The sequence below is a fragment of the Onychomys torridus genome, chromosome 10, assembly GCF_903995425.1.
Source record: "Onychomys torridus chromosome 10, mOncTor1.1, whole genome shotgun sequence".
Lineage (NCBI taxonomy): Eukaryota > Metazoa > Chordata > Mammalia > Rodentia > Cricetidae > Onychomys > Onychomys torridus.
This window is the reverse complement of record NC_050452.1, coordinates 77049008-77064504: the sequence shown is the minus strand read 5'-3', so window position 1 is coordinate 77064504 and position 15497 is coordinate 77049008. Positions and strand designations below refer to the sequence as shown.

At 43.2% G+C, this 15497-nt stretch overlaps 1 protein-coding gene across 6 annotated transcripts in view; it reads right to left on the bottom strand.

Annotated features, from left to right (window-relative positions):
* Wdfy3 (WD repeat and FYVE domain containing 3) overlaps positions 1 to 15497 on the bottom strand; it is a 248435-nt gene that overhangs the window by 122946 nt on the left and 109992 nt on the right. For all 6 annotated transcript variants that reach the window (XM_036200777.1, XM_036200773.1, XM_036200776.1 and 3 more), the window contains 5 exons: positions 15200 to 15309; positions 11022 to 11183; positions 6618 to 6810; positions 5368 to 5554; positions 3192 to 3358 (listed from right to left, as the gene is read on the bottom strand). In XM_036200777.1, coding sequence (XP_036056670.1) covers positions 3192 to 3358; positions 5368 to 5554; positions 6618 to 6810; positions 11022 to 11183; positions 15200 to 15309 — 819 coding nt within the window. The remainder of the gene's footprint in view (positions 1 to 3191; positions 3359 to 5367; positions 5555 to 6617; positions 6811 to 11021; positions 11184 to 15199; positions 15310 to 15497) is intronic.

The following is a 15497-nucleotide window of genomic DNA, read 5'->3' as shown; positions in this document are numbered from 1 at the left end:
TTAGGTTAAAAACCAACTCTATCCAATCCTGGGCATCTAAATGACAGGAAAATTATAGTACCGGCAAGTGACAGTATAGGTCTCCTACGAAAACGACCGTGATGTGCTGGGGTGAGCTGGGGTGAGCTGGAGTGAGCTGGAGTGAGCTGGGGTGAGCTGGGGTGAGCTGGGGTGAGCTGGGGTGAGCTGGAGTGAGCTGGGGTGAGCTGGGGTGAGCTGGGGTGAGCTGGGGTGAGCTGGGGTGAGCTGGAGTGAGCTGGGGTGAGCTGGGGTGAGCTGGGGTGAGCTGGAGTGAGCTGGAGTGAGCTGGAGTGAGCTGGGGTGAGCTGGGGTCTCTAAGCAGCTTCTGCTAGTATTTCTCTGATAGCTAAGGATGTGGGACACTACTTCAGATATTTATTAGTCATTTATACTTCTTTCTTTGAGAAATATTTATTACTATCATAAAGACAACAAATGGGACAGGTGTAGCAGCCCAGAACTTAGGAGGCAGAGGCAGGCAGAACTCTGTGAGTTCGAGGCTCTACATAAGCAAGCTCCAGAATGGCCAGGGATACACAGTGAAACCCAAAAGGAAAGAAAAAAGAAAAAGGCAATGAATGAATAGCAACAAACGCTGAGTTTGTGGGGAAAGGGGAATGCTGAACACTGTTGGTAAGAATAGAATCTGCTGTACACACCATGGGAATCAAAAAACTAGAACTAAAACTATCATATGACACAGCTACTACTCGTGAGTTAATGTCTGAAGGAGTCTAAGTCTGCATTCCACAGAGATTTTTATACCTTCATGCTTACTGCTACACTATTTTCAATAGCCAAGATATGGAAGAAAAGCTGGGTGGTGGTGGTGCATGCCTTTAATCCCAGCACTCGGGAGGCAGAGCCAGGCAGATCTCTGTGAGTTCGAGGCCAGCCTGGGCTACTAAGTGAGTTCCAGGAAAGGCGTGAAGCTACACAGAGAAACCCTGTCTCGAAAAACCAAAAAGATATGGAAGAAACATAGGTGTCCATCAATAGATGGTCAAAGTGTGGTGCACACAGCAGAATGTCATTCATTCATTAAGAGATGACATCTGTAGGAAAATGGACAGCACTGGGGATCACTGTGTTAAATGAACCAAGCCAGGTTCAGAATGATGAATATGGCTTGCTACTGCTCTCATGTGGAGCCTGCAGCTTTAAATTTATACAGATTATATACATGGAGGGGTGCATATGTACTGCACATGTGCATATACTCATTCATGAGAGGGCGAGGAGGGGTGTGAGAGGGAATGTGACATGAAAGCAGGTGTCCTGTTTGGAGAAAGGGGACCAGCAAGGGGACTGGAGTGAGTGGGAGAGGGTGATGAGGGCAACTAAGAACGAAGACCAATGATACACAATACGTGAAAATGCTTATGTTCTAACATAAAGAAAATAGTTGTTCTTTTTAAAGAAGACATTAAAAAGAAGAATTTAGGGGCTGGCAAGATGGGTCATGGGTAATGTGCTTGATGCCAAACCTGATGACCTCAGTTTGATTCCTGGGATCAGGAATCTCACTTCTCACAATCTGTCTTCTGACTGCCACATGGTACACAGCCCACCCCAGCCTCCTCTGCTGCTGAGAACTGAGACTTCTATGATTTCTTGCTATACAACATGAAAACACATGCAACAACATCCTTTCGTGTGTGTGTGTGTGTGTGTGTGTGTGTGTGTGTGTGTGCACACGCGCGCGCGCCACAGTATGAGTATGGAGGTCGGAGGACCACTTTGGGGAGTGGATTCTCTCTTTCCACCTTTGAATGGGTCCTGGGGATCAAACTCAGGTTGCTAGACTTGCATGCCAGGTATCCTTCACCCAGAAAACCATTTTTCTGGCTTCTGCTGAACTATTTTTGTATCAACTCGTAGAAACAGTTCACTGGAATACATAGGTTTTTAATTAGATTTTTGAGAGACTACTATGTGTTCCATAATATGGGGCTTTGAATGTATGAGAACCTACACTCATTTCCGAGGTTCTTTTCGAAGCTGAACCTGTGCTCTGAAGCCACAACACACCAGGAGGTCCATTCTCCATCTGCTTACATTTCTTAAAAGAGCTTTGATTTCCTAAGAATGAGTAAATTTTACTGTGAAATTTAAACAACTTGGCATGTCGATATTTCTGATCAGTTAAATTTTACATGGGTTTATCATGATCCTATTGAATATTTAGAAAGAGCCAAATATAGAAAGAAACTATTAGAAACCTTTAAGTTTAAATTTTGGAGATTGGCTATTATGTATTAAAAAAATAAACAGCCAATATAGCTGAAATTCTTATATAATTGTTCATTTATTTTGAGACAGGGTCTCAATGTAATCTAAGCTGGCCTCAAACATGCTGTGCAGTTGAGACGGTCCCTGAGTTCTTCATCCCCCTGCCTCCATCTCCCAGTGCTGGGACTGTAGATATGGATACATTTGACTCATAATTAGATGTTCTTAATTATGGAGTAAGTTTTACTGAGTTAAAAAAAGCAGTACATGCTGGGCGGTGGTGGCGCACGCCTTTAATCCCAGCACTTGGGAGGCAGGGTCAGGCGGATCTCTGTGAGTTTGAGGCCAGCCTGGTTTACAGAGTGAGTTCCAGGAAAGGCTCCAAAGCTACACAGAGAAACCCTGTCTTGAAAAACCAAACAAAAAAAAAAAAAAAAGAAAAAAAAAATACCACACAAGGATCAAAATGTTAGGAAAACATAGCCTATGAACACTTACTCTCTGACCTAAATGAAATAACGTAACTTCTTTGTCTTAGGTTTGTATGGCTTTAAAAGAAGTAAAACACTCACACCTCATGCTTTCCGTGTGTACCTAGAAGCCCTACCCAGCAGCAAGTGTGGAGAATGGAGTGTGCTTGGACCTCCCTCCATACATGGAAGGCACGCACAGGAGCCAATCTTCAAAAGTAGAACCAGATGACAAAATCGTTCAAATGAATGCATCTTCCAATGAACTTGTCTGGTTCAGTGCTACAACACTGTCTCCAACTCTTTGTCTTCAGACTAAAGACTGGGGAACCTTCCTGCAACTCAACTCTGGGCAGAGAACTCTAAGGCAAAGAGGCAACCACTTTCACACTGGTAATCCCCACCAAGAGCCACCCTTAGGAGACAAATCTCCTGCTCCTCCACTCAGAGCACTCAGTCAGAACTCACCTTTGCCTGCAGGCTGAGGTACTGCAAATCCAGGCAACAAAAAGGGGGCCCCTGTGGTGACACCAGCCGGCTTTAGCTCACTGACCCCGTAGGTGGTCAGGGAAGTTACCAGATTCACCAGATCCTTCAAGGCGTCTCTGCATTCTGCCTCTTTAGCTTGTTCCAATCTAGAAAAGGTAAGATTTAGAATTCTTTTCTCTTCGGTTAATATTCTTACATTTTATATAGAATTACTTGTCAATTTCAGATTCAGGAAGTAAATGTATAAAGTACTTACAAGGTGTTTTACATTTTTCATATATATATATATATATATATATATATATATATATATATATATATATTTTAAAAATCTAAAAGATTTTATTATGCTACATTATGATGCATTTCCAAGTTTTTTTTTTTGTTGTTGTTTTTTTTTTGAATTTACTGTTTTTAAGACAGCTTCCCTCTGCATCCCTGGCTGGCCGGAAGCTCTGCATGCAACAACCAAGGTTTGTGTTTTTATCACACAGGGTCTGCTGTGTGTATAGTGCAGATCGGTCTTGAACTCACAGTGACTCTCCTGCCTCAGATCACTCTTCCTAATAAATTTTCTCTATAAACAATGTTTAAAAATGAAATTTCTGGGAAGAGCTCTAAGAGTTGTGTGTGTGTGTGTGATGCAGGGGTCTGTGGAGGAGACACTGTCAGGCAAAGCTCTCAGAGCCCAAAGCAAACTCTGGAGCTGACCTGACTCCTTAAAAGCCACTGCCTGAGGTCATGAGCACCCATCTGAGGTCATAAGGATGCGACTCTGACTATGGCCTTATTGACAATACAAGATGCTTAAAAGAATCTCATTCTCATAAAGACAAAGACTCGCTGGGACTTTGCTTATTACAGATATTACTGTCACCAATATAAACTCGGGAAATGTCTAAGACGGGGACAGGAGGAAAGATATTACAGGCCATCCACCCCACCCGCCTCTGCCAATTTCCTGTGTTTTCCATTTAAAGTCAGTCTCTGTTGCTCACTTTCACACCATGCTCACAACTGTACAGCCCCCCTTTCCTTTCTCATCAACCATGTCAGTATAAGCTGTCCTCCAGAAACATGCTTCTGATGTCACTCGAGCCAGACATGGCTCTGGCAGCTAATATGCTAATGCGCTTCCTCCATCTTTAGAATCCTATCCTCTCACCACGGATAACAGATTGAGTGCGTCCGAGTCTCAAGATGCGAAGGAATGCGCCAATGACTATCCAGTGGTGACGGTCACATGTCCTCTCTTATAGATGGGGACATACGTGCAGACACACTTTCTTGGGGTCACCTAATATCGGCCAATACTAAGTAGAATAAACTGCTTGATCAACTGAAGTTGCAGACAATAAATTTACAAAACCATGCTGTCTCATGATACAGCAAATATTTTGAAGACAATGAGCATCCAAGGACAGCTAAGGGGGAGGATGCCACAGTTCCAGGAAAAGAGGTACCCAGCCATTTTCTATGTGGAGCACTGGGGATGGTGAGGAGCACAAACTTAGCAGTGGCGAATCTGTCTCACATACACACTTGTATAGTCTCAATCTATGTAGTTGTTCTTACCATTAACTTAATAAAAATAACCAGAAGCTATGTAAGTAACTATAATTTAAAAATAAACAGCCATGAACTTGAGGAGTAAGGGAGTCATGGAAAGAACGGATGGAAGAAAGGGAGAGGAAGATGATGCAAATGCAGTATCCATGAATGAAATCTCAAGAATAAAACTAAAACAATTTAAACTTTAAATCTCTCTCTCTCTCTCTCTCTCTCTCTCTCTCTCTCGCACGCACGCACGCACGCACGCACGCACGCACACACTAACAGGAAAAGCAAAACCATAACTGAGCGGGAAGTTTATACTTGTAAGCCACGCTATCTGGCTCTCCAGCCTCTTCTGTGGTTACAGGAAAGGGGCAGCTCCACCTTCCTGTCTAAGCCCCGATTTGATGTCCTGCTCTGCCTTTAACTGGCTCACTCAAAATTCCCTGTCTGTCCTCAGATGGAAACCAGGAATAAAAGGGAGTGAAGCCAAGAAGACACCCACAGATGCATTAAGTAAGCAAACATTTCCCTGATTTCTTCTGATGACCCCACTGTTTCCATTGACATTTAAAATGTCTTCTTAAGTTGTACGGTTTACCTGAGCAAGAGGTCGCAAAGAAAATTATATCCTTGCCATATCCGAAAATCATCCAGGAGAGTTTGAGAAACATCACTGGAGTCTTTGAGGAAACAAGAAAGCCCCGCAAACATTTCAACAATTTCGAGGGGAGATAGGTCATCGGACTGCTGCATATTCTGAACACACGTGGACAAACATTCTTTTTCTGTGAGAAAGAATAATTAAGTGTGAATTGTTTCTGTCCATTGCTTAAGAAAAAAGGTGTTTAATGAAGCATCACATTTTAATGTACATGTATCACGGTGCACAGTAACGGTGGTTTCTCTAAGGGGAAAAGCGGCTTCAGATTAATGGGAAGGTACCCTAAGCAGTAACAAAGGGAGACACAGGAGCATGCTGAGAACGAGTTGATGTTTACCACAGTTCTTACACTTTGGTGTCATTATTAAACAAAATCTAAATCACTACCCACTGCCAAATGGTTTTTGATCATTTATACTGATACATAATTGTAACAAGATTAAAAAATTAAGAAGAGAAATCATCAAGTATTCAAAGTGCAAATACAGACCAACTGAATACTTCCATAACTAAAGAGACAAAATGTCAAAAACTATGTTTACAGTACAAACTGCCAGTTTAAAACACAGTCACACCCCATCAGCAACTCTGAGGACCCAATATCCTACAACAGAAGCTAAGATTAACACAGGAGCAATAAGAAGACATCAGCAGCTAATTCAGGATGGGGTGTTAGGACGGACACACACACACACACACACACACACACACACACACACACACACACTAGTTGTATGAATTAATTCAAGAATTTCAGGACACTTCAGCATATATGTATATCCATACAAAATAAGTTAACCACTTGACAGGCTGCAGAAATTACCACTCACTCAGCACCTCAAAGAACAAACGATACTATTTACTTATTAGGCAGAGAATTCTCTTTAACACTGATTTAAAAAATCCACCTATTCTGTATGAGAAAGACTACTAGGGTATTTGTGAACTATCTTCAGAAACACTGGCAACTATAGCACTTTAAACTAATTGCTTTTTCATTAGAAAAACAATTGGATGACATAACCCACACTGGATGAAGAATAAACATTCACACAACAGAAATTCACTTTGTAGCTGGGATGGGCCTTGAATTCCATCTCCCTGGCAAAATGCACGCATTAACTTAAAGGCCAATCTTTGGACAACTTAGAGATGACAGGAGAGGGGGAAGACAACAGGCTCCTCACCGTGAATATACTTCACCACGTTGACACTCAGCCCATGGCGGGAGATGGTCATGAGGACCTCCCCCGCGCTCTTCCTCCAGGGCAGGTTATAGGGGGGGCACCATGAGGTTATTGCACTGAACAGGAGCTGCAGGTCATCCTTCTGGGCCAGCTCCTCCGCCGGAGAAACGAAACTGCAGAGCTTTACTAAGATCTAGACATGAAAGGAAACGAGAGAGTGGGTAGTACACAGATGGTGATGGGAAACAGGACTAGCCAAGAACGAGACCACCTTCGCTCAAGCTTCCAAGCGGGTACCGGGGAGTCAGTAAATCACAAGACCACTGCTCTTAGGAACATTAAAAAGACATCTAGGGGTTAGGTATGTGTTAAAGACAGCTTACTTAAAAACCTATTCACTGTCCATTCCTCCTTCTATCTTTGAGAAATTCAGCTTGGAACAGGATAAAGCAGCCTTGCTGTACTGCCTTTCAGGGTTAGTACTTTAACTCTCCAATTTTCACTTCCTTTGTGGGGGGTGTGTTGAGACAAGGGTTCTCTATGTAGCCCTGGCTGACCTGGAACTCACGGAGATCCTCCTGCCTCTGCCTCCCCAGTGCTGGAATTAAAGTTGTACGCCACCACAACTGGCCATTTTTAACTTTCGAATTGAGTTTTTCAGCTCTTTATTTGCACTGGTGAAATATCATTTTCTTCTTTAAAAAGCAAAGTAAAGGGAGTTTTAAATTGTTTCCATTTTATATACAGGTAGGAGGAAAGGTCTGAATAGTATATAAATCATCATAAATTGAAAATATCTCTTAATTACATCTAGTTGACAGAAACCTCCTCAAGCCTGGCTTTCTACGGAGACTCTAGACTGTGTCAGTTCCAGAATGAAGAGCTAACTGTGACCCGCAGGCCCACTCTAGCTCGGTGCTTTGCTGCTCTGGGGCCTGCCCCACAAGGGAAGTCCAAGGAGACAATGCCCTCAATGGTCTTTCCCTTCTGATCAAGTTCAGTGTCAGGAACTGTTAACTTCTCTGTGCTGAACTCCCTCACCTAAATATTTTATGAGCCACAAGATACCACCGAATCTTCCTTTACTTAAAACCCTCTTCATGAGCTGTGAGTGTCTTCATGCCAGTAAGAACACCACTGGATGAACTAAAGAAACAGAGACCATGAAACGGCACGCCCGGCCTGCAAAGCTAGGTCCCCCTTGTGCTCCTCTAAGCCCAAACTTCCTTAAGTAACAAAGGCTCCCTCGTTCAGACCCGCCAGCCCTGCGGACTGAGAGGGTGAAAGGCTCATATGGTTAATCAACACAGGCACCTTCCCTACAAAAGGCCTGGAAGAACTTCTGGGTGAGGGCACCCACCGATGCATGCGTCTTTTGCCCAAGCGAACACAGCCAGGCTAAGCTGCTAAGGAGGATGCTGTCAGCTCTTTTTGATTCTGCTTGTGATGCTGCCTTATGAGATCAGAACAGATACCGTTTCTCTAATTCATAACAGAAAACAAACCAAAATAGTAAAAACTAGAAAATAAAATCGAACCAAATCCCTGCTCATGGAGCTGACTAGATCTAATGATTCCTTCACTGCCCAACCCTAAGGTAACTAGCTTTCAACTTCACTGCCAAAATGACCCTTGCAAATCCCTTAGCCTGATCCTTTCCCCGTGCTGGAAGCGCTGTCTACTGCTCCTCTCTCTTCTCCCCTACAGGGCTTCCACTCGTGGGGAAGCTTCACTAAGGCCAACCAGGTGTGGCCGAGGAAGAACTTTCATCTCTACCAGACAGCGAATGCCTGTGCAGAACAGCACCACCTGCTTAGGTCCCGGGAAACCGTCTGTCCCGGACCACAAACATGGAGATCTCGTGTAGCCTGAAACAGTTAATAAGCTTGTCTCGATTTGTCTCCTGAACAAAATGCTAGATAGGGTGTGTAGCCTGGGGTGAGGCAGGGAAACAAAGGAACTGAAGTAGTGAAGGAGCACCGGGCTGGGAGAGGACGAGGTTCTGACCATGGTGCTTGTGGTAGGCTACACACACACACACACACACACACACACACACACACACACACACACACACACACACACATATACACGACATCAGTTCCCACAATGCAAAGGGGGAGTTTGAAGCTATACTTTCCTTTGTGCCTTAACATTGAACCACTGCAGTGCATTAACAAGAGCCCGGGCTGGAGAGATGGCTCAGAGGTTAAGAGCACTGACTGTTCTTCCAGAGGTCCTGAGTTCAATTCCCAGCAACCACACGGTGGCTCACAACCATCTGTAATGAGATCTGGCGCCCTCTTCTGTATACATAATGAATAAATAAATCTTAAAAAAAAAAAAGAAAAAGAAAAAAGAAAAAAAACAAGGAAGAGCCCTCCACTATTTTAAAGTCAGGACCCACCCCTTTCAAACACTGGCTGTCAATTTCTTAAAGAAACAGCACTGTGCTTGCTTAGAGGCTAGAATTAGGAAACCAGCTTCCCCGTACTGATTAAGGACTCAGCTACTTTTTCCTTTTTTTTTTTAATAAAAGGTGTCACTGGAATGGTATCACTACTCTAATTGTCAAGATTAACCCATTACACTCATCAGCAAGGTCTCACAGAATCTTTAATTCCTATGTGATGTGTTCCTTCACTTAATCCTACAATCTGCCAATTGCCAATATATTCACTTTGGTGAAAAACAAAAGCCCTGAGGTTAAACATTGTTCTTCAAGCGACATGGATGAAATGTTAAAGTTTAGTACAAAAATATGTGACAGCTCAAGTGCTCAAAAAATTACTTTTTTTTTGTTGTTGTTGTCATGTCGGGTTCCGTGGAGCCTACGATGGCTTTGAACTCACCGGTAGCAGGCGTGATCTTGAAGACCTCCTCCTATCCCTCCTTCGTTCTAGGATCCCAAGTGTGCGCCACCACACCTAGCTAATGCAGTGCTGGGGACTGACCCAGGACTTCCGACCTGCTAGACAAGCACTTGGTCAGCTGAGCTACATCTCCAGGCCCCCAAACCGTCAGAGATAGTCTTTTGTGATCCATGCCTATTCTAACGGTCTTGGTGTCCCAATCTCCGTTGCTGGTGCAGCAGCAACTTTTCAAGGCAACCATGCTTGCAGTGAAGACTCGAGCCTGAGACACACAGGCCACTGTCATCTACGCCCCTGCCACGTCATCCAGCATAGACTCACTGTCCTCTCCAGTCCCTCTCTGCTCTTGTGGCAGCAGCAGGAAGTTGCTATGTAAGGTCAAGTCTGTGCTAAGCAGAGAACTACAGCTCAAAACTCAAACTTTCAGACACACACTCTTTGCACTGTGGAGGTGAGAAACCTCTATCACTTACAGAGCTTCAGAAACTGAGGTTCGAAGGTATTATTATTCGTTTACTACTTATTGAAGTCTTTAGAAACCTTATCAAATCCAGCATCTTTAGCACAGTCTGCTCCTCTAGAATGTTCGTTCTCATCTTACAGCGCTGGAACCTTATCCCCAGAACCCAGTGAAGAGCAATCCCGTCCCTACCACCCTTTCCCCTCTTCACACCCTACTTGTTCTAATTATCTGAAGACTGTTGACGCCTCATGAAAGTGCAATCATTCAGTGTTTGTCTCTTTGAGTTCAAAGTGTTTGTTTGCTTTATTTTTTAATTGTATTAAGTCCATGCGCAGACTATATTCTTTCTACATGTTTGTAGGCTGCTTGTTTCAAAAATTTTCTCCCACAGAAGACCACCATACAGGGTACTGTGTGAGGAGGCTTTAAGGAGGCCTTTTACCTGTTTACTCAGAGTGCTGTACAAGAACAGGGGTAGTGGTGGGAAGGGACTTTCCACAGTGCAGGAGGTGACAGTGGACAGTAGAGGTGACAGAGAGTATAACCGACTGTGTTTTCTAAGTTCAATATTTACAAGCTTGGCAAATCCTATATATAAATTAAAATTACAGACTTTCTTGTCATTCTAAGACATAGTTCCCAAACCTCAATATAATAAACTCAGAAAAAAATCATTTCCTTAGCAATTTAATTTTAGAGACATTATTGATATCTCAAATGTAATTTTTACAGCTAGACCTGTTTGTAGAAACAAATGCACTAACACCTCCTTCAAACACCCCAGAAAAGTATTTCCATATTCCTTCCGCCACACCATAACAAACAGAACAAAATGCCATGAAGAGTGAAACAAGGAACTGAGTATGGGGGTGTATTCCTACAGTCCAGCACTTGGGGGGTTGAGACAGGAGGCTGTGGGTTGGGGTCAGCCTAGCCTACAGTGAAACCCCGTGTTCAAACAAGTAGAACAAGACAAAGGAGAGCAGACAGGCCAGCTGCATAAGAAATGCTCTAGTTCACTGTAAATACAGCTCAGAAACAACTATGGAACAGGAGGAGTCCCCTTACCTGTACAAAAACTTTCTGGAGAAGTCCTCGGCGCTCTGCTAGAGGTAGCTCATTCTGTGCACCTCCACCTGCCTCAGGCACATGTGGAAGGTCAAAGAACAGATACAGACATTTAACCAGGGTGGAAGGCACTGACATCGTTGTCATGCAGTCCACGGTTTTCTGGAAAACAAACCAACCAAGTGAGTAGACAGATGGAATGACTGATCGCGACAGCTAAAGTATCACCACGACGATGGCTGGAGGACCACAGACACACCAAGCTCACTCTGAATGCAGGAAAGACTTACAAACCGACTTCAGACTGAGAAACAGCCAATTTACCATTTGGGCAAATTTGCTTTAATCAAATGATGAGACTGGCTTGCTGGCCATGCAGTAAGTTACTTATTAAATATGATATTTATTTATTAAGCAGCTTGTTTCACAGAACATGAACTTTAGGAATTGAAGAAAAACACATTTAATTATCACAAACAGTGAAACTACTTAATCTCCTGGGTGCATTCTCATTCTCTCTCTCTCTCTCTCTCTCTCTCTCTGAAAAGAAAGAACTATGCATACATCTCAGGATAAATATGATAGCTAAAATAACAATAAATACAAAAAAGTTAAGCTTGGTGGCACAGGCTGCAATCCTTGCTACCTAGGAGCAGAGACTGGAGGATCCCAAGGTCAAAGTTTATCTGGACAACTAGGTAACCTTGAGGCCAGGCTGGTCAACTTACTGAGAGTCTGTCTCAAAAGACCAGCTAGATCAAGGGCTGGAGATAACCCTGGGGCAGAATTCTCTCCTGGAGGACAAGAGTCCTATCCAATACCAAAGAAATAGATGAATGAATCAATCAACAAATAGACTCACTAGCCACTATACTGTGTATTAACATCTGTTTTATTATCACGGTTATTTGTATTTCTTTTGGATATTCTTGGATGAAAAGGATATCCGAGAGACACAAATGACACTCTGTATCATTTTCAAAGATTTACAAGAAGAAATTATAGACAATCTTTTAGGAATCATTTCAGTATTGCTAAGAAGTATGATATAATTATCAAAAAGCCCATGGTGCATTGTGGTATAAAGTTATACTATAATAGGAATTGGCAATATCTTTCAATTCACTTATTTACTTTTTTATCAAACATATTTATTGAGCACCAGGGCAAAGGTTCTCAAGCTATGGGTCCTAACCCCTTGGGAGGCTGAATGGCCCTTTCACAGGGGCCGCCACCTGAGAGCATCTGAAAACACAGATATTTACATGATGATTCATAACAGTAGCAAAGTTACTGTCATGAAGTAGCAAAGAAAATAATTTTGTGGTTGGGGTCAGCACAACATGAGGAACTGAATTAAAGGGGCCCAGCACTGGGAAGGTTGAGAAGCACTGGGCTGGGGTATGTGACACAGCACATGGAAAGCTGCATGCCAAGACTAGAAATCCCTCCCTTTCGAAGGACCATAAGGTATAGCCATTAACAGACCTATGAGCAGCTCTAATTTATGCTCTCACTGACAATGGCAGTATGTGCAACCTAATATGAACGGGAATGATCAGTGATGTCTGAAATGAAACAGATAATTACGAAAAGTTAAAGTAAGTAGGGGGAACACCACCTGAAGACACTTGGGATGTCAGACCCTGTGGCAGCATACATGAAGAACTACAGAGTCCAAAATGGCAGAAGCCTGAACGCCACAATAATGACCGCTTTCTAATCAGTGTTCTATGGACAAAAGATACACGGGGTATGTCATTTACCCCTCAGACTCAACACTGTATGGTCCTCACAAAGAGAACAATCGAGACTCATCACTGACATACCCTGCTTTAGGTGGGAGAGCTGGTTGAGTGTGTATGCTCAATGATCCATGAAAATGGCCTCACACTCTAGCTTGACTTTTTTTTTTTAAACTGGTGGCTGACACCCAATGAAGTATTACCAACAAAACAGAAGAGAAGCTGAATTCAGATCACTAGCCTGAAGCAGCACAGTTCATAAACTAGCAGAGACAGCTCGAGGCAAGGGAATGAGGAAACTAATCCAGAAAGCCACAGGAGAGATGAAAAGATCAGATACAGTTGTGGGGGCATGGAGGAGAGAGAAAGCTTCAAGAACAATGCCTTCAAGGAATGGCCCACTTCTACACAAACATCCTCGTTCCCTGCAAACCCTCTGCTCTACTCAGCCTTGGCTTACGGCTTCTCAACACCCCATGCCACCACGTAGAGTCCATAGTGAAAGTCTTTGTCATTCCCCCAATTTTCCCAAACCCCATTCTTTCCTCTAACCCTCAACCCCAGAATGTTAATTCTGGCACGTCTGTAGTCGAGGGGCTACACATGGCTCATCACTGGGTTTCACGATACTATAGTGTATCATCGTCTCCTGTATGTTGAGTCAGGACGACAGTCATCTTGGTTTCATGCTGGTGCCAGCAGAAAATGGCACTCAAACCCAAACAGCAGCTCAAGGCAGAATACTGAATTTGCTTTTTAAATGCACCATTTTCCAGTCAGATTATCACCAGCTTTCCCTTCCCATTATGCAAAGCAATATGGTTTTTCATTTTCATCTTATTACTGGTAGATTTAAAGTATGACTTGGCATCCAAACCGTATCTCGCATTTGTCATCGTTTTAAGTGATTAAGGCGCCACTGGATTCTTTCTCTTCTTTGAGACTTGGTTTCATTACATAGCCCAGGCTGGCCTCTAACTCACTCTCCAGCCTAGGCTGGCCTCACCCTTTCCATCTTCCTACCTGAGCCTCCTGATTATAGGTGTGGTCCACCCTGCCAGGCTCTTTTCTTAGTTGAAAAGCTGCCCAGCTGTTCATTGAGTTTAAGTTCATCTACATTCAGTGAGCTGCTATTGTGTTAGGTGTTACCGTAGTGCAGTCCACTCACGATAAGGAGATCGTAAGCATTTATAAAAAATATTAGTAATATTCAGAACACTTCAATTCAAACTTAACACATAGGAAGTATTGATAGCAATTATTTCATTTAAATGGTAACATTTAGATAGCATATAATGATATGGTACTTTAAATCGAATTTTGGTACTGAGGTATAGGGGCATCACCAGGTATCACCAATGGCAGATGGAACTGGGAATTTTGCTAGTCCTCTAGTGCAGCCACAGACACTGAAACAGTGGTCTATGCAAGGGCTATCTGAAGGTTATTTAGGGTGACTGGCCACCTCCACTGGCCTGGGACTCAGAGGATGTTGGGATGCAACACTTTCTATGCTGAAATGTAAACAGCTCAAGTTCTGAAAATCAGGATAAGTTGGTCTGGCAGGTTCTCTAAGCGTCATGAGTGAGTGCAGCAAACCAGCAAGCTACAGAGAACATGGGCTATTCCGAGGAAAAGGTCCAAGCTCTAAGTTGGACCTTATAGCACTCAGGCTGGTGAGTGCCTTAAGACTGCAGTGGCTAAAGGCACTCACTGTTTCTGCAGTGACTTTATAAGTGCAATTGCTAACAATGCTGGGATTCTCTAAGTCTACCGAGTTTAGACAATAGATACCCAACATTGGTTTTCCTTCTAATAGGTAATATACTCCAGATAGAGAAAACTAAGAAAACCTTCACACCCCAAGAATGTCAAAGGACAAAAGTAAGGTGTCCAAATGGCTCATTCATAAGTCCGTTCAACATGTCTCAGGTCAGATACTTAAAGCTGAGTCAGGAGAAATAAAGAGCAGTCTCAAGAATAAATCAGGTGAAAACATACATCTGAAACTCAAGATGTTACTATTCCATATTTTTTGTAAAAATCAGAAATGTAAATATTCTGTATCATTTATTAATTAGCTCAAGATATTACATGGGTCCATTTTCCAAGCCAGAATTTTTCTAGTGTGAGTCACACACATGTTGGGTATGCCCACTGATGGCTAGTTCTCCCTGGCCACCAGTGGTCCACCTTGTTGCCTACTATGCTCCATAGGTATATTTATTATATGTATGTGTATTATGACTGACGAAGACGGAAACACTGCTTGAGCCACGTATTTCCTCATGGGAAATCTGGGAAGAAGCAGCAGCAGCTCACCGAGCTGAGAGGCTCGGAAGCAGAATCTGCAGGGCAGGAATGATGACTGCAGCATCGAAATCTCAGGACAGTGAGGGGTTCAGTGACCAAACACGAATACTGTGCACTCACCTGACCAGAGGATGCCAACAGGTTAATCGTTGTCAGGAGCATCCAGCCTCTGCTGGCTTCTTCACTCTGATTGATCTCCAGGAACTGGACGATGGCCCGGCTCGCAGCCTCTATAAAACCAAAGGGACGCCGATAAACAGGGGGGAATCACTTATAAACTGAAAAATCCACAAAACAACCATTCCGAAGCACACATTTTATAGCAGTATCATTATTTTGTACTCTATGAAAAAAATTAAAATGCAATCTTTTAATGAATACACACACACACACGCGCACACAATTATGAAGGACGGCA